This window comes from Eleutherodactylus coqui, chromosome 8 (genome assembly GCF_035609145.1).
Source record: "Eleutherodactylus coqui strain aEleCoq1 chromosome 8, aEleCoq1.hap1, whole genome shotgun sequence".
Lineage (NCBI taxonomy): Eukaryota > Metazoa > Chordata > Amphibia > Anura > Eleutherodactylidae > Eleutherodactylus > Eleutherodactylus coqui.
In genome coordinates, this window is record NC_089844.1 from 32,879,298 (window position 1) to 32,901,761 (window position 22,464).

At 45.1% G+C, this 22,464-nt stretch overlaps 2 protein-coding genes across 6 annotated transcripts in view; one reads left to right on the forward strand and one right to left on the reverse strand.

Annotated features, from left to right (window-relative positions):
* Window positions 1-12,610, forward strand: part of HYCC2 (hyccin PI4KA lipid kinase complex subunit 2) — a 71,495-nt gene extending 58,885 nt beyond the window's left edge. For both annotated transcript variants that reach the window (XM_066575446.1, XM_066575447.1), the window contains one exon: window positions 1,440-12,610. In XM_066575446.1, the coding sequence (XP_066431543.1) occupies window positions 1,440-2,032 (593 nt within the window). In that variant the 3' untranslated portion in view covers window positions 2,033-12,610. The remainder of the gene's footprint in view (window positions 1-1,439) is intronic.
* Window positions 12,611-14,944: 2,334 nt separating this feature from the next.
* The window catches only part of LOC136576279 (queuosine 5'-phosphate N-glycosylase/hydrolase-like), a 45,228-nt gene continuing 37,708 nt past the window's right edge, over window positions 14,945-22,464 (reverse strand). For 3 of the 4 annotated variants that reach the window (XM_066575452.1, XM_066575450.1, XM_066575451.1), the window contains exons 3-5: window positions 18,569-18,828; window positions 16,691-16,886; window positions 14,945-15,328 (exon numbers count right to left, since the gene is read on the reverse strand). In XM_066575452.1, coding sequence (XP_066431549.1) covers window positions 15,096-15,328; window positions 16,691-16,886; window positions 18,569-18,828 — 689 coding nt within the window. In that variant the 3' untranslated portion in view covers window positions 14,945-15,095. The remainder of the gene's footprint in view (window positions 15,329-16,690; window positions 16,887-18,568; window positions 18,829-22,464) is intronic. The other variant, XM_066575449.1, reaches the window with a different exon arrangement.

Here is a 22,464-nt window from a genome sequence, read left to right on the forward strand (position 1 = left end):
CTGCGATGGGGGGGCTGTCGCTAGGCCGGGGGGGGGGGCTGTCGCTAGGCCGGGGGAACTAGCGCTGGGCCAGGGGGGTAAGTGATGGGTCGGGGGTGATGTTCACTGACAGGTGAAGGCCCCGGAGCCCAGCGCTGGGCTCCGGGGCCTTCACCTGGGCTCCGGAACCTAGCGCTGGGCTCCGGGGCCTTCACCTGGGCTGAGGGTCTAGCGCTGGGGAGCCGGGAGCGTAGCGCTGGGGAGCCGGGGGCTAGCGCCGGTTACCTGCTGCCTGGCGGTGGGTGACTGGTCGGCGGCTGCGGGGCGTCTGGTCGGCGGCTGCGCGGCGTCTGGTTGGCGGCTGCAGGGCGTCCGGTTGCCATGGAGACACAGCTGGCAGCGTCTCGGGAGCGCGCACGTCGGGCTGCAGCGAGTGACGGGGAAAGAGCCGGCGGCCATCTTGGGGAAACTTTTATAAGTTGCTGGAACGGTAAGTACAAACCAGCTAGGAAAGTCATTTACAGGGGTAATTAGTAATGTATGTTTAATTAGGGGGACTGGGCAAAAAAAAAAAATCACTGCTTCCTCGAGACATCTCCTTTAACAATGTAGGTACCCTTTTAAAGTCAACCTCTCTTTATATTAACCCTTTCCAAACCAAATTGCATTCTGGTTTTCCTAGGGTACTTGCTCTTTTTCTGCCGTTCTACAATGGCGCTATATGCTGGCTAAAGCCAGTACTGCATGGGGTGACACGTTGGATAGGCTCTGACAGCAGAGAGGCTGGCAATATATAGTAAGAGAACCCCAACAGACGTCTTCCAACATCAGTGCTGTACAGCCTTAAATCATAATGTCTTTAGACGTCAGACAGTGAATTGGAAAGGGTTAATGCTTACAATTATGCGGACCATTGAGTCGAGCCAAGATATTATCTTGGCAGTCAAGTTCAGCATTCACTTTGAAGGTATGTTTTGACGTCTCAACCAACAGCCTGGAGATGAAATCATGTAGGTCTGCTAAGACAGATTTGCTGGGATAGGATTGAACACAAATATTGTACTATCAGGTTGGGTATCCAGGGACAACATCCAATAAAATCTAGGAACGATCATTTTGGTCCTAGCTGAAGAGAACTTAATTTTTGAAAAGGCAGAGGCCCCTGAGAACTAACAGCTTGCTCTTCATATTGAGAACTAATTACTATATGTAGGCAGGGCAGTCATTCGGTTTTTAAGACCTGAAGTGGTAATGATTAGAGATGAGCGCGTATACGCGCTCATCTTTAGTAATGATTTAATTTGTTTTTGCGTTTTTAATGTACTGATTGTAATAATTGTAATGGAATTTCAATTAAACACAAAACCAGTTGAAAAGTGCATATAAAATCATATAAAAATGCAAAAAAAACCCAAAATTCGTACATTGTATTTATTTTAATTCTTTGTTTTGCATTTTAGGACCTGAAGGCACAGTGACCGGAGAAGACTCCATTAATTATAATGACGCAGATGAGGGGTTTTCATCAGGAGCCTCGGTTAGTAGCCAGCCCGTTGGAGCCAAACAGTCTTCATCTACGACTCAGAGAAGCGGTTCAAGGAAAGGAGGAAGTATGCGATCCGCTAAAGAAAAGGATTTGCCGATTTATTCCAAACCCATTGAAAGTCGGGATTCCACACCAAGGAAACAACCTATCCCTGCAACTGCAGACCCCTCACTCGACGCTATAGAGCTGTCACCTATGAAGAAGCACCTCAGCCTTCCAGCGGGCCACGTGGTGCCGAAAGCAAATAGTTTAAGTCTCATCCGAACCTCCAGCACTTCATCGAGTAAATCCTTTGACTATGTAAATGGCAGTCAGGCTGGTGGAAGTGGAGGCATAGATGGAGTCACTAATCTTTCTGCTTGCAACACCAACCGGTTTTCCACTATAAGCTTACAAGAGGACCGATTAGGAGGCGGTGAAGGCAAAGACCTACTGTCTGCTGGTGCCCCCTTGACCAAACAGTCTCGATCCCCAAGTTTCAATATGCAGTTGATCTCCCAGGTGTAGAGCGCACCTTCCTCTGTTCCTGTGCTAATTTGCACAGTTTATAAAACAAATAGTTGATACATTTCCAATTATCTTTTCCCCCTATAGTTTTTCTCCTCGCATATATAATTCTGTAAAGTATAGCAAGAGCAATACAAATTTCTGTTCCCCATCGCCTAATCCCAAATCTACGTAACTGTCCATGCAGTCTCATTTCTTTAAGATGTATACTTTTCATTTGGGTGTTGTGCAATTTAGAGCAGTCAGTCCCATTTCATCACTGTGAGTCCTTTCTTTAAGAAGAACGAAGATCTGGGAATGTGATTGCCAACTTAGGATGTGGTGCCGGTTTACCCACAGAAATTTGGCTATTTCGAAGGTTACTTGATTACCATGTTGATGTGATCAATGTTACATCTCTTCTTTCGCGCACCTTTGGACAATCTATGGATGTTTAGAGAAAACATCTGATCTTCATCAACAACTAAATCCAGACCGGCTTCTATTTTTGATTTTGTCCACTTTTTCGTTACGGACATGGTCACGGTTTCCATAACCCAACATAGGTGTCTTCCCTTCTCCCCACGTATGTGGGTTTTGTTTCATCCAGGGACTTCAAACCTGGAAAGAAAAGTCCTTCAAGAAAATTCTAGTGTGTAATTTTTAGGACAATCCCATTCCCTACTTGCTCATGTTTGCAGTTGGATGTCAAGTTCAATGTCGGGTAAATGAAGAACTCTATATAGGCTGTGTTTCTTCGGCCAAAGAGCCTTCTCAGCTGCTCCCCTTTGTTCCCTCTCCCCTGTTACTATTACAATCTGAGATCCTTGCACAGTAGTTTGTCAGTCCAGCTTTGGCCACTCCTGAGAACTCTTCATGGAGTGTCAGCCTATTGGAATTGATGTTGTACAAAGTGGAAGAGTGTGTTCTTTTTAGTTTTCGGTGATCCTCTCGACCACACTGCCTTTGTTTAAGATCATTCATTTTGTAACTTGTAACGACTTCCCTAAAGTAACCCGGCTGTGGAAGGGCGAGAGCCGTGGGGGTGCTGATCTTGGCTGTTTTACTCCCACAACTTTAAGAAAACTTAATGTTTTAGGTTCCCTTCCACTGATCTGGGTGTGAATGTATCGGGATGTTAAATGGCAAGACTTGGAAACTCTATCATTACCCATGAGAATACTGTGTGGTTAACAATAAGGCGTCTCTTGTCTAGTAGTTCAGGTTTATAGGAACAGGCAATCTAGCCTGCTTGCGCTCCTTGGTTTTTAGATGTTTACAGGGTTTCTTTTCAAAGGCCAGCGTATCTCAACTTTAATGTGTTTGGACAACTAAGTTGTTTTTTTTTGTTTTTTGTTTTTTTTTTGTTTTTTTTTTATCTGTAGATGTTTCCGAGATTATACTTTTTTTTTTTTCTTTTTTCTTTTTTCTTTTTTTTTCTTCCCCAGGACATCCAAACATTCTGGCTTATTTGTTGTGAATGTAGACATTTTCCATTTTTTATGCTGTATCGTTGCTGTAAAGTGCTTTTAATTGACTTTTTGATTTCCTATCATTTTTGGTTTTTGCATGTTTGATAGTACACAATGGCAACTGTCCAACTTGCAGTTCTCAGTCAAATGAAGCTTGAAAGAGCAAGTAGCTGCTAAATAACCCCCGATTGAATTGATAAAGGGGGCATCATTACTGTATCAACAAGTGGATGTAATGTTGGCTGCAAGTTGCGCACTGGGCTGCTGCTACGGAATTGGCAATAAGAAAAATGAATCTCCTGTGCATATGCAGTATCTTCAGCTGTGGTATAGACAGCTGAGGTCGTAGTTGGCTCTGTTTTCAAGGTTAATGTTGATTTGGCTAAGCTTGTGTATGGCTCGTCCACGGGTCGCTGTTCTTGCATGTACAATCTCTGCATTTTGTTGAAAGCCATGCTGTTTTTGTGTGCACTCCTCTATGCTAGAGATCCATAGGCTGTCACTTCTTCAAGCGTGTAAGTACATCTTATCCAAGGATTGCTCTGAGTTCAGACGACAGTACGGACAGCGGTATGTAGCCGAGCGACTGAACGGACACAGAAAAAAAACAAAAAAACAATTGCCTTCATTCATTTTGATAGATTAAATTATTCTATCCGGTAATTAAAGAGAATTTATGTAAAATAAGCAAGTATATATTTTTCTAAGTATAGATACAAAATGTTGCAAACTGTATTTATCACACTTTTCACCTCCGCTGGAAGTCAATGGATGAATGTGTGATAGCCTTGCCAGTAATTCTAGTTTAACATGGTTAAATCCTAGATGAAGCTTCAGTAGAGCTTATTCTTGAGAGCAGCTGGAAATCTCTGGGTGGTACACTGGTGGTCCCCACAATCTCTGTGATCGAACCCAATCAGACCTCGTGGTTTGAGACATTCATGCTGGTAATCTGGGTTGGTTATTTACTTCTGTGTAACATTTCAATGTATATATTTTTTTTTTTGGAGACGTTAGGCTGGGTCAACACGGGGCGGATTCCCGATGGAAATCTCGCGGTTTGGACGCAGCGAAAAACCGCGAGATTTCCGCCGGGAGAACCGCTGCTTTAAAACCCGTGGCAGTTTTGAAGCGGCCCGGCCGCTCGCTCTTCCACTGCGGCTGGCGCTCCCATAGAGGAGAGCGCGGCTGCAGCGGAAAAAAGAAAAAATGAAGATGCTGCGGTTGGCAAATCCGTGCTGCAGCAGCGGCTTAGCCACAGCGGATTTGCCATCCGTGTGGACGAGATTTTTGAGAAATCTCGTCCACATGGCTGGCTAATCCCGGGATTAGCGGCCGCATGCGGATTTGCTGCGGCGAAATTCCACACGGAATTTCCGCGGCAAATCCGCCCCGTGTGAACCCAGCCTTACATTGGTTGTATTATGACTATAAATCCCCATGTCACCCAAAGGAATTTATACCCAATGCAATCGGTGATATTTTGTGAGCCTTGTATCCACTATGTGAACAAAACTGGTATAAAAATAGTTTCTATGATCTAATCTAGACTTGTATGTTTATAAATAGAGACGCCGTATTTCTATGAGGCAAGAAGCGGGAAGTAGTGCTAGTCACCAACGACTGCTACATTACAATGCTGGTCTTCGTAGGAGCGTGGAGATCTAATAACTCGCCGCACGAGAATTTTGTAGCTACGCAACTGTCTGATCAGATATTCCTGTGCTGTACTGTAGAGTTCATTGTAATGGAGGTTATAGTAGACCTCGTGGGTTTCGGCACTGTAAGGGTATGTCCACACAGGGCTGATTTGCAGCGGACATTCTGCATCCTAAAGCGCACCATTTGATGCAACATTCACCCCCTCATTTGAAGAGGGGGAATCTGCAACTCTGATGCTATATTTGACATGTTGCAGATTTAACCTTTTGCAGTCCAGTTTTGGATTCAGGGTTTCCTAGGGGGCTTTCTCTTTCTGCCATTATACTTTCTGCCATCTGCTGGCTAGAGCCAGTACTGCAGTATGTGACATGCTGGAGAGGCCCCAACAACAGAGCGGCCAGTAAGAGTACCCTGCCAGACATCTTCCGACATCGGCAGCGTGTGGATGAAGATTTGTCCACTTTTCTGTCCGGAATTCTGCATGGCAAATCTGCCCTGTATGAACAAGACCCTAAAACGACTTTTAAAAAAACTAGCCTTCATGCCCAAAGCAATCACAACCTTTACATTTTTAAAGATTTCTGTATGCAATGAAAGCTGAGCTCTGATTGGTTGCTGTGAGCAATAAGGTCAGTTTTCATAGAGCATTATGGTAAATGAGACCCAGTAAAACACACACACGTGCAGTGGGTCCTCAACATGACATGACTAGACCTGGTCAGTCTCCTTGCAGCCACGCTAACTTTTTATACAGCTCTTGCTTCCTACAAACGCACTGTTGTCCTTTTATCCCTGTCTGCTATGATGAAGCATGTTGAACTCGTGGAGAAACCATTTAGTGCTGCAGAATAAAGCATGAAAATCATTGCTGCTGAGTTTTAACCCCAAATAGATTGAAACGAGAGAGGCCGTTTTCCAGTTCTGTCTAAGAGTGGGTGAGGCAGTGGAGGCGGTTATGGGGCAAGGCAGTGGAGGCGGTTATGGGGCAAGGCAGTGGAGGCGGTTATGGGGCAAGGCAGTGGAGGCGGTTATGGGGCAAGGCAGTGGAGGCGGTTATGGGGCAAGGCAGTGGAGGCGGTTATGGGATATGGCAAATCTCTAAACACTTACTGTGTAATAGGAATAGATATATAGTATTTAAATCTTAAATATTGTATCTGTTACCCTGTTTCTGAATAATGGTGTGATGGGTAGATGGTTAGACATAGAGCAGCCGGATATTCCCAAGTGCGTTGCGGTACTGGTGTTCCCAGATTTTGCACATTTAAACGGTATGTTCACATTTACATACCAGGTTATAGTTGATGGATAGATATAAAGTACATAAAAAGTTGATCAACATTGGAAGTACATATATTCTACTGATCCTGCTTTCCAGCCATTCCAATTTCTGCTGAGCCGCTACAGATATACCGTCGTCAGATGGCTTTACACAGGACAACTAATGGCTAAAAAGTCGGTCCAACGAGTGACTTTTAGTGATAATTACCCAACAGGAATTGCGCCGTAATCGCTAGTTACCTTGTCTCATATCACTGAAACAGTGACTAGTCAGAGCCTCTAGTTCAGTGTAAACAGGCAGTCATTCATCCTTGAACAACTGCCTGTTCACAGTGAATGGAGGCGGACAGCCAGAAGAGATCTCCAGCGCACTCCACCTCCAGTCACTGAATGACAGAAGCTCCTATGTGAAAGCGCAGGATTGATAAGTCATTGGTACAACTGTCAGGTGCTTATGTACCTGACGGTCGTCCTGCATAAGACCACCCATAGCTGAGCGCCTGTAATACATTGGGACAGTTCGTTCTCCAAGCAAGCAATGAATGCATAAAGTGAACCTGTCACTTGATTTGAAGATATTAAACCCATGCCATTGTGTCATTCCAGTGGAGAACGAGATGCCCCTGTATAAATTTGTCTATTTTTATGTATAAAATCAAAACTTAGTGTAGAGCTAGTTGTAGTACAATCTGAGAGTTATGGGGGTGCCCCGAGGCGGTGCGGGTGTCCTGCAGTAAGGTCTTCAAATCCACCCTTCCCACTTGTTTGACATTCCCCTGCCTCATCCAATTCTCACAGATGCGGCATTGCTCTGTAGTATTTGCTCATGTGCACCGCAGTAACATGCAGTCTGTTCGCTGCGTCACACAAGTCCGGGAACCCCTGCAAAAGATTTCGACTCTAAGGTTTGCAAAATTGCGACTGTAGTCAGTACCATAATAATAATAAACACGCCGTATTCACAAAGTTACTCAGCTTTTATGTAAGTTTTTGTTAAATTGTTTTCAAGTTAAGTTGGTTATAATTTTTCTATTCTAATCCAAATTTAAAGGTGTTAATTTGTTTTTTGCGTCTTCATCTGTTTGTTACATTTCAGTGATTATCATGCGTTGTGTTTTGTAGTAGTCAAAGGCATTGGACAATTGATTTTCATTAGTTGTAGGAAAAACAAGTTGGGGTTCTTTCATTTCATTACAGTTTTCTAAGCAAAAATATGGACTTTTATTTTGTCCTTTTTTTTCTGTATTATGTATTTTTTTTCTTAATACATGGGGCAAATCCTGATCGGAGCCCAGTAGAATGGTGTCGGCTTCCCACTAGTTACAGACGATGGCAGTAAAGCTCCAATGGGATTAGCTTAATTCGATGACTTCCTATGATGTGAGCCCAAGTTGGTTCAGACTGGACAAACCTCTTTATGGTTCAGTCCTACAATGTAGATCCAGCACAGAATCCATAACGAAATGGTGCTGTCTGCTGTGGTGGTTGGTAAAATGCCAGTTGGCACTTTAGAAGCCCGGCAGATGCCATGCTAGTGCATGGAGCCCTTCGGACCACTTTTGTGTCAGATTCGGCACCTTCATTTTTCTTGTTCCGCTCCTGTGACCGATAATAGATAAGATAAGTACAGATGTGAACAGAGCCTGGCACTACCACCCTTGGCTAAGAAGCAAATCGGCCCCCGCGTGGACCCAGCCTTGGTGTTCCTTGCATGTAGTACATTTGCAGCTAGGATACAGACGTGGACCAAAATCCAATTCTGTGGATGAGATTTGTTAAAATTTCCTCCATGTGGCTTGTATTGTAAATACTGTGGAATTTCCAGCCAGACCTTTTATCTTCCATGTAATTACATGGACAGCTTGAGTCCTCCAAAGCAGGGTCGGCACTTAAAGATGGGCTCTCTGTTTTGGCTCAGAAAGCCAACCTGAGGAAGGATCCCCCTTTTATGACATTGTGAGACATCAACTTTATGTGTAGAGCCCCTTCAAGGCTGGGTCCACACCAGGGCTATTACTTTCCATTGTTCAACTCTATCCTAGATAGAGAAATACTGGAAGTGCCAGATCTACTGTATGCCTGACCCAAATGGTGCCAGATAGACCCCAATGACTGGGTCGTAGGGAAGGCCCGGCTTCAAGCATTCCCCCCAGTATTCTATCGGACAAACTAATGTAGCATGCTTTGCTACCATGACTGGCATTTTGTGCCAGATCTGACTTGGGGGCTCCAAATGTAGCCTCCAGCATAGATGTGAACATGGTTTAAATGGGTTGTACCAAGATTGAAAGTTATCCCCTATCCTGTGGATGGGGAAATAACTTGCTGATTGGTGGGGGTTTCGCTGCTGATACCCTTGCTGATCTTGAGATTGGGTGTCCCGTGCCCCCTGTCCTCCTCAATGCGGGGTTACTGCACCCTCCTGCAGTGAGGAGGAGACTAAATGGAGTGCTGGTTATGCAAGTGCACCAGCGCTCCCTTCCCTTTCAACGGCGCTGCAGAGATACCCAAGTAGCACCTGCTTTAGGTATCTGTCAGCCCCATTGAAATGAACAGAGTGTTGACCACGCATGCTCGGCCATACCTCCCTTCATCCTGATGTCACTATAGGGGAGGAGTGGGGGTCAACGAAATGTACCCCCAACTTGGTACAACCCCTTTTAAGAGTTTATCTTAAAACCATGCCCCTTACTTATGAGGGAGGTTGGATACATTCTTCTCCAACCTGAGGAAGTTACAATTCGTCTTCTATTACCAGTATTCGCAGTATCCCCCATCCAGACAATGCTTCATTCCCACTCCTCTGCTGTAATGTCTGTTTATGGTTGCCCGGGATGCAACACTGACAAGTCCTAGTTCGTGTGTATTGTGCGGTTTTATTTAGTTTTTTTGCTTGGATACACAACTTGTACTTTTTCAGTTGGAAGATTTATTTTGTTTTTCTTCAAGTCTTTTTAAAAAAAAAAAAAAGATGCAAGCTAACTTTTTTGTGAGCTAGAATTGTCCTCTACGGTAGGAACTCAGGATTTCATATATTCACTATCTAACATGCAGCAAAACATATAAGCTCCTTCTTTGTCCCAGTGTTTTCAAACTTGAATGATATTGCTGTAAGGTGGTCGGATGTCATAAGCCTTGTGGAATGGCTAGCTGGTGTGAGGACTCACTATCTGTAGTATGGCGCCGCGCTGAGCTCAGCCCCCCCCACATTCCTAGTAGTAATGCATTTACCAAGTCTTTGCTGGATCGGACACGGCAGGTTTTTGCCTTTCTTTTTTTACACGTTTTGCAGAGGATTGGTCTTCTGTAATAAAATGCACATTTTAGAAATGTGTGAAATAACCATTTGGATTCTTTTATGCCGCTCTCCAAAAACGACATAATTACTATTATGCAAAATTAGTCTTGTTTTATGCTGAGAAGTTATCTGAAGTCCATTTAAAGGAGGTCTCTACCAAAAATGCATCCAGCCTGAAGATTGTTGTAATCGTTTTTAGTGTTGGAGTACTGGAGGGGATTCCAGGGAAACCTTGTTACATGTCAGATGTCAAAAATGCATTAAGGTCCTGCTGCTGGGTCCCCACCAATCCGGAGAACAAGCGAGTCTCATTCTCAGTGGAGAGGTGGCTGTATGTGGAGTCATTTCCCTTTGAGTTAAAGGGTTTGTACTAGAGATGAGCGAACGTGTTCGGCTCCGCCCCTTTTCGCCCGGACACCGAACTTCGCGAGGAATTCCGTGTTCGGGCGAAAAAAGTTCGGGGGTCGCCGTGGCAGCGCGGGGGGTTGCGGCGGGGAGTGGGGGGGAGAGGGAGAGAGAGAGGGCTCCCCCCTGTTCCCCGCTGCTGCCGCCCGCGCCGCCGCGCCGCCCCCCGGCGCCCCCCGAATACTTACGCGCGAACACGGAAGTCCTCGGAAAAGCCGGTGTTCGGGTGCGTAAGTGTTCGTTAAGAACACGTTCGCTCATCTCTAGTTTGTACCAAGCTACTTTTATATGATCAGTGGGGGTTTCACTGCTGAGACCCCTACTGATCCCAAGAATGGGGGTCTTGTGTCCCCCTATTCTCATCACTGCAGGGTCACCTCTCCCACTCACAGTGAGGGCAAATTAAATGAAGTGCTGGCCGTGCATGCGCAGCCACCGCTAGATTCACTGCAATGGGGCTGATGGAAATGGCTGAGTACAAAGAGCTCCGCTATCTGTCATCCTCATTGAAATGAATGGAACAGCACTGCACATGCGCGGCCGTAGCTCCATTCAAGTCCCCTCTTCGCTGCTGTGCGGAGTGCAGTGAGGACGACGGGGGCAATAAAAGACCTGTTCTCAGCAGCAGTGGAGGTCCCAGTGGTTAGACCCCCACTGATCATATTTTTATCACCCATCTTGGTATAACCCCTTGAATGGATGTTAAGGAAGATCCCCAAGTGCTAAGTGTTTTTTGGAATACCCCTTCAAAAGAAGGTAGAACAGTTTGTATGCCGTCAGAACTTGTTCACATTAGGATATATAATCAGTGTTTTTTTTCCTTTTTTTTTTTTGCTTTTTAAATATGGGAATAGATCCTTGTGGGAAGAAGGGAGCCGCTTTCTTGAGAGGGCTTTCTTCTTCCTGTGAAGATCGGTTTTGTGAAAGTGAGATGGTCAAAAAAAAAAGTAGAATGAACTTATTATTATTTTTAATAATACACAGGCGTGGGAAAAAAAGAAGAAACTTACTCTTCCTAAAGAGTACCTGCACATTGACACTGGAGTGCTCGTGCTCAGTCGGCCGTTTTCGTCTCCTTCCGGCAGCAGAATAACTGCATCATATAGTGCTGTTATAGCGCTATACGTAGCTGTCGTCATCTGCTGGAAGGAGCCAAACGCTCCAGCTTAAAAAGTTCCGGTACTCTTTAAATGTCCCTCCACCCCAGCACCGCGGCCCTGGAAGCTCATATGACTGGCTTTAGGAGTCATGTGAACAATGAATGGCACGTGCCTGCTGGAGCCATGGGACATTTACAAGGTGGGTACTGTATACAATAATATACAAAACAAACCTCGGACCACCCCTTTAAGCGAAGGCCTCCTCTTACAGCGGCACTATAGTAACTGGGACCTTTTGGTGCGGTCTTTGATTTTATCTAATATTGTCCCTTCCTTTTTAGAGTCCACTCATGATAAATACAGAATGCGTGGAGAGGCTCTTCCAGAACGGCCTTCTGTGAACAAGGCATGGAGCTACTTTTTCCTTTTATGTACCTAGTTTAAAATTTGAAAACTGTTTAGTTGCTCGGCTGGACAGTTAAAGGGGATGTGTGAGAAAAAGAAAAAGGGCCTGCTCTTTTCCTAAAAAATAGTGTCAATTTTGTCAACCTGTTGTGTCTCGTATCTCGGCTCCAATTCCTTCACTTGAGCTGCGCTGCAGTACCAGACACAACCCATAGACAAGAGTGGCGCTGTTTCTAGGAAACAGAGCGGATGTTTTGTAAATTCGTACAATCCTTTTTAAGACTATTTCTAAGACCATATTCATTGGGTATATATATATTAAATGGGCATATATATAATATTTTTTTTTTCACACTGGATACCCATCTGACCAAACAAATGAAGATAAGCCTTTTTCCTCTACCAAAGAGTTTCTGCAATAGCTTAGTCGTACCATTGCTCTATGTAAATCTATATTTCAGCAGTAGGCCTGGGATCTGTTTTTACTCAGATTCATGGTTTTCGGTGGTCCGCTGGTGCCCCTGCCACTCTCACTGGCATTCCTTTAGCATGCTGTATGAATCATAGTGTAAATGGACGGGGTACTTCTTTCTCTTGCCTGCAGTGTACTGCGGGACCAGGTTTGTATGATGACAAAGTAAGCTATGTCGTGGCCCTCGGGTGTGGGTCTGGTGGCATTTATTCCTGCCTCTTGGGACCATTGTAACTTTCTGTTTTAGTGCAGAATTAATGCAAACTGTGGAAGATCACATTATTGCTGCATGTCGGACATATTTATATTCTAGCTGTCTTAATGGAAGCTGGTAAACGCTGTTCACTGTTGTTGAAAATGTGAAACTTAGTTGCTGTTAACAAATGTAAATATCTACCAGAGAAGAAAATAAATATTTTAATTCATTGTAAATAGAGATGTACAAATGTCTGAATCCTTCAGAATATCTATACTATGTTCAATAAATATTGTTCTGTTTCTGGCTCCGAGCGTCTCTTCTGTGAGTTGGAAGTCTTCGATGTTTACACCATGGAAGAGTACCGGATGGGAAAATGAGGTCAGAGCTGCTGAGCGTTTACCGGCAGTCCGGGTTCAGGAGGGCAGTGCTGATCACAAACAGAAGTCACTAAAGTAAACCTTCGTATCCTCTGGTCTAACTTCACGAAACCCCAGTCCACTAATTATATTACTCTGGAAGATACAAACCAGCGCACTGAACGATTGTCTGGCAGGATCTCAGCCTCACAAGGGAAGATTCGGGTTTCTCATTGTCATTGTAACCACAAGGTTTGAGGTTCGTTATGTTAAAGAAATGGTTCGGTGTGTGATCTGCTAAAGACACCTCGCCATAGATCGTGCCCCGTCGCCCAACAGCCTCTAGTGAGCACCGGGCCGCGGGTCATGGTGATGTCACTTCCAAATCACTGGAGGCTGCCGAGTGATCGGCGCGATGTGAGGTGAGGGGGTGAGTGCTGTATCTGCTAAAATCCGCTATGGAAATTGAACTGATTGAGATTTTTTTTAATGCAGAAATGTTGCCCAAATGGGTACGACTGGAGTAATGCAACACCCACCATGGAACTTGAACCACCGTTCTCAGAGCAAATCCAAAAGAAGAGTAACCTCATAAATGGGTGTAAAGATAGTAGACAACTTTATTCCTCCATGCCTAAAATAAACTGCTGCTTTTCGACCCTTTGGACGATGCATTGCTGTGACATGCGTGTCCATGAAACAGTCAAGAATAGGACGGGAGGTTTTTCCGTGTGGCGCAGCAGTTCGTTTGGAAACGTCCGTGTGTGTGTATAGCTCCATAGACTATAATGGGGCTGTGTATGGTCTGTGGAATTGCACAAAACAGTGGCGTGCTGCCAATGGAGGCAGACCACATGACTGCTACAACAGGGCTGTGAGATGGTGGCACTGCCCACCGCTGACGGACCGGGCCCTCTACCATAGTCCAGCTAGCAAGCGCATATTGAGTTTCCTTGTAGTTTGCACATCTCCTTGCTGGTTCGGATGCCGCTCTGCTCAGTCAGTGTACAACTGCCTCCCTTCTCCTCTTCTAATGCTACGGACCCCAGACAGAGTTCTGTTGCCATATAATGGTCAGTAAGATATTTAGGTCTTTATATAGTGCCAACATATTCCGCACCAGCAGGTAACTGGTCTTCCCATCTGTTGTCACCAGGGTTGGTTTCTTCTTTTAGTTTGGTGATGCCATTACAAAGACGCTGTCTTCCGGAAACCAAGGCCTACTTTTCTAATAGTGGTGTTGCAGCTCAGACTCGAGCAGTAATACTCTACTTTTGGACAAGGCTGGCGTTTCTGGACGAAAGCATTTTTTTAATGTGTAATCTTGTTGACCCTGTGGACTTCCAACCCACTTTGCTGATGTTGAGCTGGAGGAGCAGACAAGGGTCACCTACATAGTGGCCTCTGGATACATTTCTGTTCCATGCAAGGGACATCAGATGATCAGATCTGCATGCAACTAGGACTAAAGCAACAGATTCAGCCCTTACAGTAAATTCTGAGCTTTTATACATGAGGTCAGGGGCGTAACTATAGAGGATGCAGGGGATGCAGTTGCACCTGGGCCCAAGAACTTTAGGGGGCCCATAAGGCCTCTGTTCTCCATATAGGGAACACAGTACTATGAGTAAAGCATTATAGTTGGGGGCCCTGTTACAAGTTTTGCATCGGGGGCCAGGAGCTTCAAGTTACGCCTCTGCATGAGGTGTCCTCCCAACACACACTTTAAGTTGAGATGTTACATCTCTAACAGTATCATTCTTTGCATCCTGGTATATTTAAAAACACTGGTCCCATTTTTTTTTTGCACCCCTCTCAGAGAGCAGCACAAGGTAGTACCTCTCACACTGATTACGGTGATATGTCTGCTGTCTGGATCTGTGCAGTAGTTTTGGAGAAACTTGAATTTTATCAGCAGCAGCACATGTAGAGAGGTATTCATGACCTGCAGGCTAGCTCCACTTACTCCACCCTCCAGACACTGACTGACTGCTGTCAGCCTATTACCGTGCATAGAGAGCATTGGCTGGAGGCTGGGGTGGGTGTGACTTGTCTGCAGCTCATGAATATGCAGGACTAGTTCTGGATGCTACTAATAAAATGTGAGTTTCTCCAAAACTACTGCACGGATACACACAGCAGACATATCACTGTAATCAGTATGACAGGCACTATCTTATGGCTCTCTCGATGGAGGCTGTAAAAACATGTTGCAAGAGTTTCTTTAAGCTTTCCTGGTCTATATACACATGGGTGGTCCTTAGGAATAAAGTCAAAAAGAGATGGGGATTATGAAATGTTGGACATTGCATTTAATTACAACCAATCTAACAATGTCTTTAGTATAAAAAAAAGAAACCCTTGCAGTCATGATGTAAACGTTATTCAGCCGATATCTTCTGTATAGTGAGGTATATCATTACAGCCTGTTGTACTAGTAATAGATGCAGCGCACTCTATGAAAGGGAACAACATCCACAGCCTTTCTGTTGTCACGGGCAAAGTCCCACAAAAAGTTGTTGAGCAGTATAGGACTGACTTCATTGCTTAGATGTCCTCCTTTCTTTTTGAATAGCTCTTGCACATGCTCATAGATCAGCTCCACTGCCCAGATCGAACAGCCCCTTATCTCCAGCTCTTCCCGATCTCCATTCTGAAACAACCAACCTGCAAGAAGAAAGAGAAAATATTGAGAAGATGCCACCAATCAAAATAGATTAGTTTAAGGGGTTTTCCAGGGAGAATACTACTGATGCCCTATCCTCAGGACAGGTCATCAATAGTAGATCGGCTGGGGTCCCTCACTCAGGACCCCAACTGATCAGCTGAGCGGGCGCATGCTTTCAGTGTTGCAAATATACAGGCTAGAGCGGAAGTCTCAACTCTGACCTCCGTGTAGTGGCCAGAGCTTGTAAGTGTAGGCACGGCTCCCATTAATTTCATAGTCCCATGCCCAGGACTACGACATCACAGACACGGGCACTGACTTTTTTTTAAATCCCCAGGGATCTGTATTAAACGCTGCCCTGTCACAGGCATTATGAAGGGGCAGCATTTCAATACGCAGCTCTTCAAGGACTCTATAAAACTGGGAGGAATAGATGATGCTGCGATTTATTTCTCCTGCGTTTCATACAGATATCCCCTTGCAGTTCCAATGCTGGCGTGAATGAACGAATGGAAGTCCATAGACTTCTATTGCCTCCATTCACTGCGTGTTACGCACTGGAAATATCGGTGCATAATACGTGGCGATAATACATTCGTGTGAATGAGCCCTTAGAAACGTGTCTCGGACCGCGCCCAACATGGGAGCTATGCAGGGAAATCTCAATGTTGGATTAGAAAGGGTTAATGCTTTATGATTCTGGTGATCTGGATATTAAAAAAAATGACATGAAGGTCAAAAACGGAAGCATTTTAAACATTTTTTTAGATTGTTTGTATTAAGTATAATGGTCTTTTAATAACTGCTAATTCTCTTTTATTCTTGTAATAGCCCTCTTTACATCCAGCAGATAATGACAAGTCAATGTTATATAAAGTTACATTCTCAGGAGTGCATATTTTTCATACATGCCTTCTAGCTCTGGTGATATATAAATCATTATCAAACTACTAACGACCACTTGTCTGTATGTATGTGTGTGCATGCTTCTCATGCTCCACCCCTGGTAATGTCATAGCTCCGCCCTCTGGAGTCTGAGCTACAGAAGAACAACACAGTTAGGGGTCTTGGAAGCGGAGGACAACAATAACACACTGAGAATACAACTAAGCCATTATTATCTTAGAAGACACAACTCAGCGGTCCTGACAGAAGACACTGACCCATTGCAACAACAGAGATCCGGTGGGCTAAAGGGCCTGCAGTGATGTCACTGCTGTGGGAGGAGCCAAGCTGTGTGTGATGTGTAGTAAACCAGTTGCTGTGAGTGTGATGTGCTACTAGAAACACTACTACTATACCCTCCTAATAATTACCAGTACAATATATACATTACATAAAAATCCCTAAATTGCACTGACCTTCCTTTAGCTTTTTCACAAGATCTTCTGAGTATCTAATAGCACCAAAATGAAGCAAAGATTGAGGAACCCGATAGTCAGCAAACATGGTTATTTTTTGGATGTCATAGAAGGCGCCCTCATTTTTTCCTTCTAGTACTGCCCAGGTATCTCCCACGAGGATCTGAGCACGCTTGTAGAAGGCCACCTTCTTACCCTGGATAAGATAAAGAAGAATTTAGTGAAATGACTGAGGCCCCATCCAACAGCTGGATAACACATACATGTCCTCGTTAATTGTACTGCATGTACCAATATGGCAGCAGGCCAGTATAGCACTGCACAAATAAGCAGTCATTGAAGAGTCTGGAAATATTGGGCAACAACCCCTATGGGGAGGTCAATGTGTCCAGATAGATGGCTACCCAGCTTACCTTAAAAACAACTTATAGACTTAAAATGACCCTCCGATCCTCAACTAACAAAGATGGCCGCACCAATTCTCGGACTACCTGACGTACACTGTGCATTAGTAGGCATCATTAGCTTAAGACACTACACCTGCTTTGATTAACCAGTGTTGTCCACAAGTGCTGGCCAGTCAGAGCAGCATGTAGCGTCTTAGACTACCGATGTGTACTACTGAACAGTGTGCATCAGGTAGTCAGAAAAGTAGGGCGGCCATCTTTGTCCAGGACCGAAGGGGCACTTTGAACAGGTTTTCTGGCCTATTCTTAGCATAGGCCATCAATATCAGATCAGTGTGGCTCCAACTCCCACCACCCCTCCAAAATCAGCTGAATCCAAGGGCCAAGGCACTCAGGCACGTCTTTATTGTTACAAGGCATAGCTCCGTATATTTTGCAGTGTTACGGCCCCTTCAATCACCTGATTGGCACTTGTGGCAGAGTTGGGCCCCACCACCGATCTGATATTAACACCCAATCTTAAAGGGGTTGTCCCGCGGCAGCAAGTGGGTCTATACACTTCTGTATGGCCATATTAATGCACTTTGTAATGTACATTGTGCATTAATTATGAGCCATACAGAAGTTATAAGAAGTTTTTCACTTACCTGCTCCGTTGCTAGCGTCCTCGTTTCCATGGAGCCGACTAATTTTCGCCGTCTAATGGCCAAATTAGCCGCACTTGCGCAGTCCGGGTCTTCTTCTTTTCTCAATGGGGCTCCGTGTAGCTCTGCCCCGTCACGTGCCGATTCCAGCCAATCAGGAGGCTGGAATCGGCAATGGACCGCACAGAAGCCCTGCGGTCCACCGAGGGAGAGGATCCCGGCGGCCATCTTCAGCAGGTAAGTAAGAAGTCACCGGAGCGCGGGGATTCAGGTAAGCACTCTCCGGTGTTCTTTTTTAACCCCTGCATCGGGGTTGTCTCGCGCCGAACGGGGGGGGAGGGGGGTTGAAAAAAAACCAAAACGTTTCGGCGCGGGACAACCCCTTTAAGGACGGACTATCAATATTAAAGTCCTAGAAGAACCCTTCAGCAGCATGCCATAGTGCACCACAAGAGATGGCTTGGTCCCTTGACTTTGACTACTATCATTATATTGAATTATTATTTGAAGCATCATTAGTTGATACTTTTCTAATAATAAATTGTGATATATGTTAATACCAGAGGAGTAACTTAAAGCTCCTGGGCCCCAATGCAAAACCTGGGACGGGGCCCCCAACTATAATGCTTTATTCATAGTACTGGGCTCCCTATATGGAGGTTAGAGGCCTTATGGGCCCCCCAAGGCTCCTGGGACCGGGTGCAACCGCATCCCCTGCACCCTCTATAGTTACACCCCTGGTTAATACCATAGAGTGAATGTGCTACACTGATGCTGTTACATTACACTAACAGGACCATACATTCATATGATGTTAGCAGAATTACCTGGAAGACCGCCTCATCCCCGTAGGATGGGAAGTTCTCCACCACCAGCTGCAGCAGTTTCTCCGCACTCTTCTCGCTCTTCTTTACACAGTTCAGAAAAGAGCCTCCAAACTTTTCCATCAATATCTTTCCAGTCTGATGAAGGATCTCGAGACGGGTTTCAATCAACGTGATGGGAACATCCGTGTCAGAGCGGAAGACATACTGTAGTTGGTCCAGGGTTATGTTGGAATAGTATGATGCCGAGGTGATGGGAATTCCTGGAAATGGATAAGGCGCTATTTATTAAAGGGGTTGTATCAAGACATTCCGCAAGGCCTAGAATCATTAAAATATTGTGAATGCACACTAACTGTGCATTCACATCCCATCTCCTTTCTGTTGTCCTGTATCAAATCGGTAGTCATACCTGCTGATGAAAACTTCAGAATGGTCCTGCTGCTTTCTAGGTTCGGTAGGGAAAACTAGATTTCCCCTGGCATACAGGGCAAGAATAGTTGAACTGCGCATACCCGCCTGTGAAGGGAGACTGTGCAGGCGCCAACTCACTGCACAGAGCAGGATGACTTTATTATACACAATTGATTAGATTGGCAAATATTCATGGTTTGTAATATGTGGTGTAATAGGGCATCAGCATAACCCCAATAAGGAGCGTCATGATTCTCAGAGTCGGAAGCATAACTGAACCCATTAAGGACCAAGTGTGCGCCTGGTCCTGGGCTTAAAGCCCAGCCAATAGTAAAATTACGGTGGGGATTTAAGCCTCCTGCTCTACAATCAATCAGAGTTAGGGCTCCCACCCACTAGCGTTTTTTTACTGCGAAATTCGCAGCGGTTTTTTTTTCTGCAGGGGTCTTTGGCCTGTGGGAGTTGTAAAGCTAAAATCGCGATTGCACAAAATCGCGATTTCGCGGTAAATCGCGATTTTGCGCGATTGCGATTTTAGCTTTACAAGTCCCATAGACCCCCTGTAGAAAAAAACGTGCGAATTTCGCAGTGAAAAAAAACGCTAGTGGGTGGGAGCCCTAAGGACAGCGTAACAGCTGATAACCCGGAGAAGGGTTTTCTAACCCTCTCTGTCTTCTCCTTACCCGAGTACATGGCGCTCAATGAGTGCTGTGTACTGAAAAGTAAATGTGGAAGTGTAACTTCCACTATGGGAGCCCAGGGTCACGTGACTGCCAGGATTCCCTGCTACAGCAGAGCTACAGGGTCCCAGAAGACCCTGACCAGCTCTGCCAGTGACTAATGTCACTAGAAGGGATGCTTTTCCCTGTAACAGGGACTCCTTTTACCCCACAAAAAACTGGAAAAAAAAAGTCAGTGAAAAAGATACTTTAAAAATTGTCCTATATGTCACAGGAAAAAAACGCAGCAAAAATAATTTTGGTAGCTAAAGGAAAAAAATAGGGCAGTAAAACCACCACATGGTTAAAATCCCTAAAAAGTGTCTGGTTCTTAAGGTACAAAACAGCCTGGTCCTTAAAGGGGTTGTCCCGCGCCGAAAGGTTTTTTTTTTTTTCAATAGGCCCCCTGTTCGGCACGAGACAAACCCGATGCAGGGGTTAAAAAAAAAAACGGATAGTACTTACCCGAATCCCCGCGCTGCGGCGACTTCTTACTTACCTTGCTAAGATGGCCGCCGGGATCTTCACCCACGGTGGACTGCAGGTCTTCTCCCATGGTGCACCGTGGGCTCTGTGCGTTCCATTGCCGATTCCAGCCTCCTGAATCGGGCACGAGCAGCGCCATTCAGAAGGGAGAAGACCGGACTGCGCAAGCGCGTCTAATCGGGAGATTAGACGCTGAAATTAGACGGCACCATGGAGACGGGGACGCTAGCAACGGAACAGGTAAGTGAATAACTTCTGTATGGCTCATAATTAATGCACGATGTATATTACAAAGTGCATTAATATGGCCATACAGAAGTGTATAACCCCACTTGCTTTCGCGGGACAACCCCTTTAAGGGGTTAAAGCTCCTGTGCCCTAATGCAAGATCTGTAGCAGGGACCCCAACTATCCTTTATCCTAAATGATGTTATATTAAAACAAATATTACATAGGTGATAAGTATGAAAAAAGACACAGGTCCATGAAGACTAACCAATAATCCTACCGTGTTGATCCAGAGGAAAGCAAAAACACTTGTGAGGTTGATGACAATTTCACTATTTTATGGGAAAAATTACTTTCTGACCTCAAATATGGCAGTCAGAATAAATCCCTGGATCAGTGGCCCATTCTCCAGAAATCCAGTAGCTGTAACGTGTAATGTTATTATTTTCAAGAACAACATCCCGGCCCGTGTGGACACTGTAAACAGAATCAACCATCACAGTATTGTGTGGCAAAAAACTTTAGGGCTCATGTCCACGGGCAAAATACGATTTAGGATCCGCAGTGGATTACCTGCACGCGGATCCGCACCCCATAGGGATGCATTGACCACCCGCGGGTAGATAAATACCCGCGGATCGTCAATAAAAGTGATTTTAAAAAAAATGGAGCATGAAAAAATCTGGACCATGCTCCATTTTCGTGCGGGTCTCCCGCGGGGACAGCTCCCGCGGGCTTCTATTGAAGCCTATGGAAGCCGTCCAGATCCGCGGGAGACCTAAAATAGGAATTTAAAGCATTTACTCACCCGCAGCGGGCCGGGAAGCTCTTCTCTTCCTCACGGCCGCATCTCCCTTGCTTCGGCTCAGCGGATGTGCCCGGCGCATGCGCGCGGCACGTCGACGACGTGCCGGCGACGTGCCGCCGGCGTCAGGAATTCATCCGCCGGCCGAAAAAGAAGATCCGGCCGTGAGGAAGAGCAGAGCTTCGCCGCCCGCTACGGATAGGTAAATTCTTATTTATTTGTATTTTCAGTGCTCATGTCCGCGGGGCAGGAGGGACCCGCTGCAGATTCTACATGTAGAATCCGTAGCGGGCCCGATTTTCCCCGTGGACATGAGGCCTTAGTGTCTCATTGCAGTTCGAGTAAAGAATCCCCATTTATGATGATGGTGACAACTTCTTTCCTCTAGACAGAGGATGGCCCTATGTTACAGTTAAAGGCCTAAGTATATAATGAGCATTACACCAATAGCTAATATTGACCATTCATATATTTGTACTGTACATTGTAATTGGATCAGTAAGGCGACCATAGCTTATTTTATGTTATTACTTCACTTTTGGCTACTTAGAATTTTTTCCTGCCCGGATAACCCCTTCAACTATCGTTTTGTCTATTGCTAGCTTAAATGTACGGAATAAGATGGAAGGACCAAAAATCTCTCCACTGAGATACGGTACAGTGTTGTCTTTTTAAATAAAAGCAGTAATTGAATGTCATCGCTGCCATTACAAATCTTGAAAGTTCTGTGCTTCCCCGAAAATAAGACCTACCCCAAAAATAAGCCATAGACTGATTTTCAGGATTTTCGTGAAGCCTTGAAATATAAACCCCATCCCGAAAATAAGTCGTAGCCGCATTACATAAAAAATTAAATACATTACCTAGCAGGCTCGGTCCAGGTCCCTCCCACTGCTCTCCAGAGCTCCGGTGTGGTTCCCGCAGTCCTTAGCCACCCATACAAGATCACTTCCTCGTTATGGAATTCATAAATCCAGCCTCCACAAAGCGATGGCTGTGACTGGTTCTTCAGGCGCTGCTCAGCCAATCAATGCAGCGCTCAATGAACCAATCACAGCTATCATGTTGTGGAGGCGGGATTTATGAACTGGCTGAGCTGCAGCATAATAAATTGTGCATTATGTCTGATTATCTGCCCTGGGAGGGACCTAGACTCCGCCTGCTAGGTAAGTGAATGTGATAAAAAGCAAATCTATAACTGGAAAAGAAAAAGTTTTGACCAGAGGAAAGCTAACCCTTTCCAATCC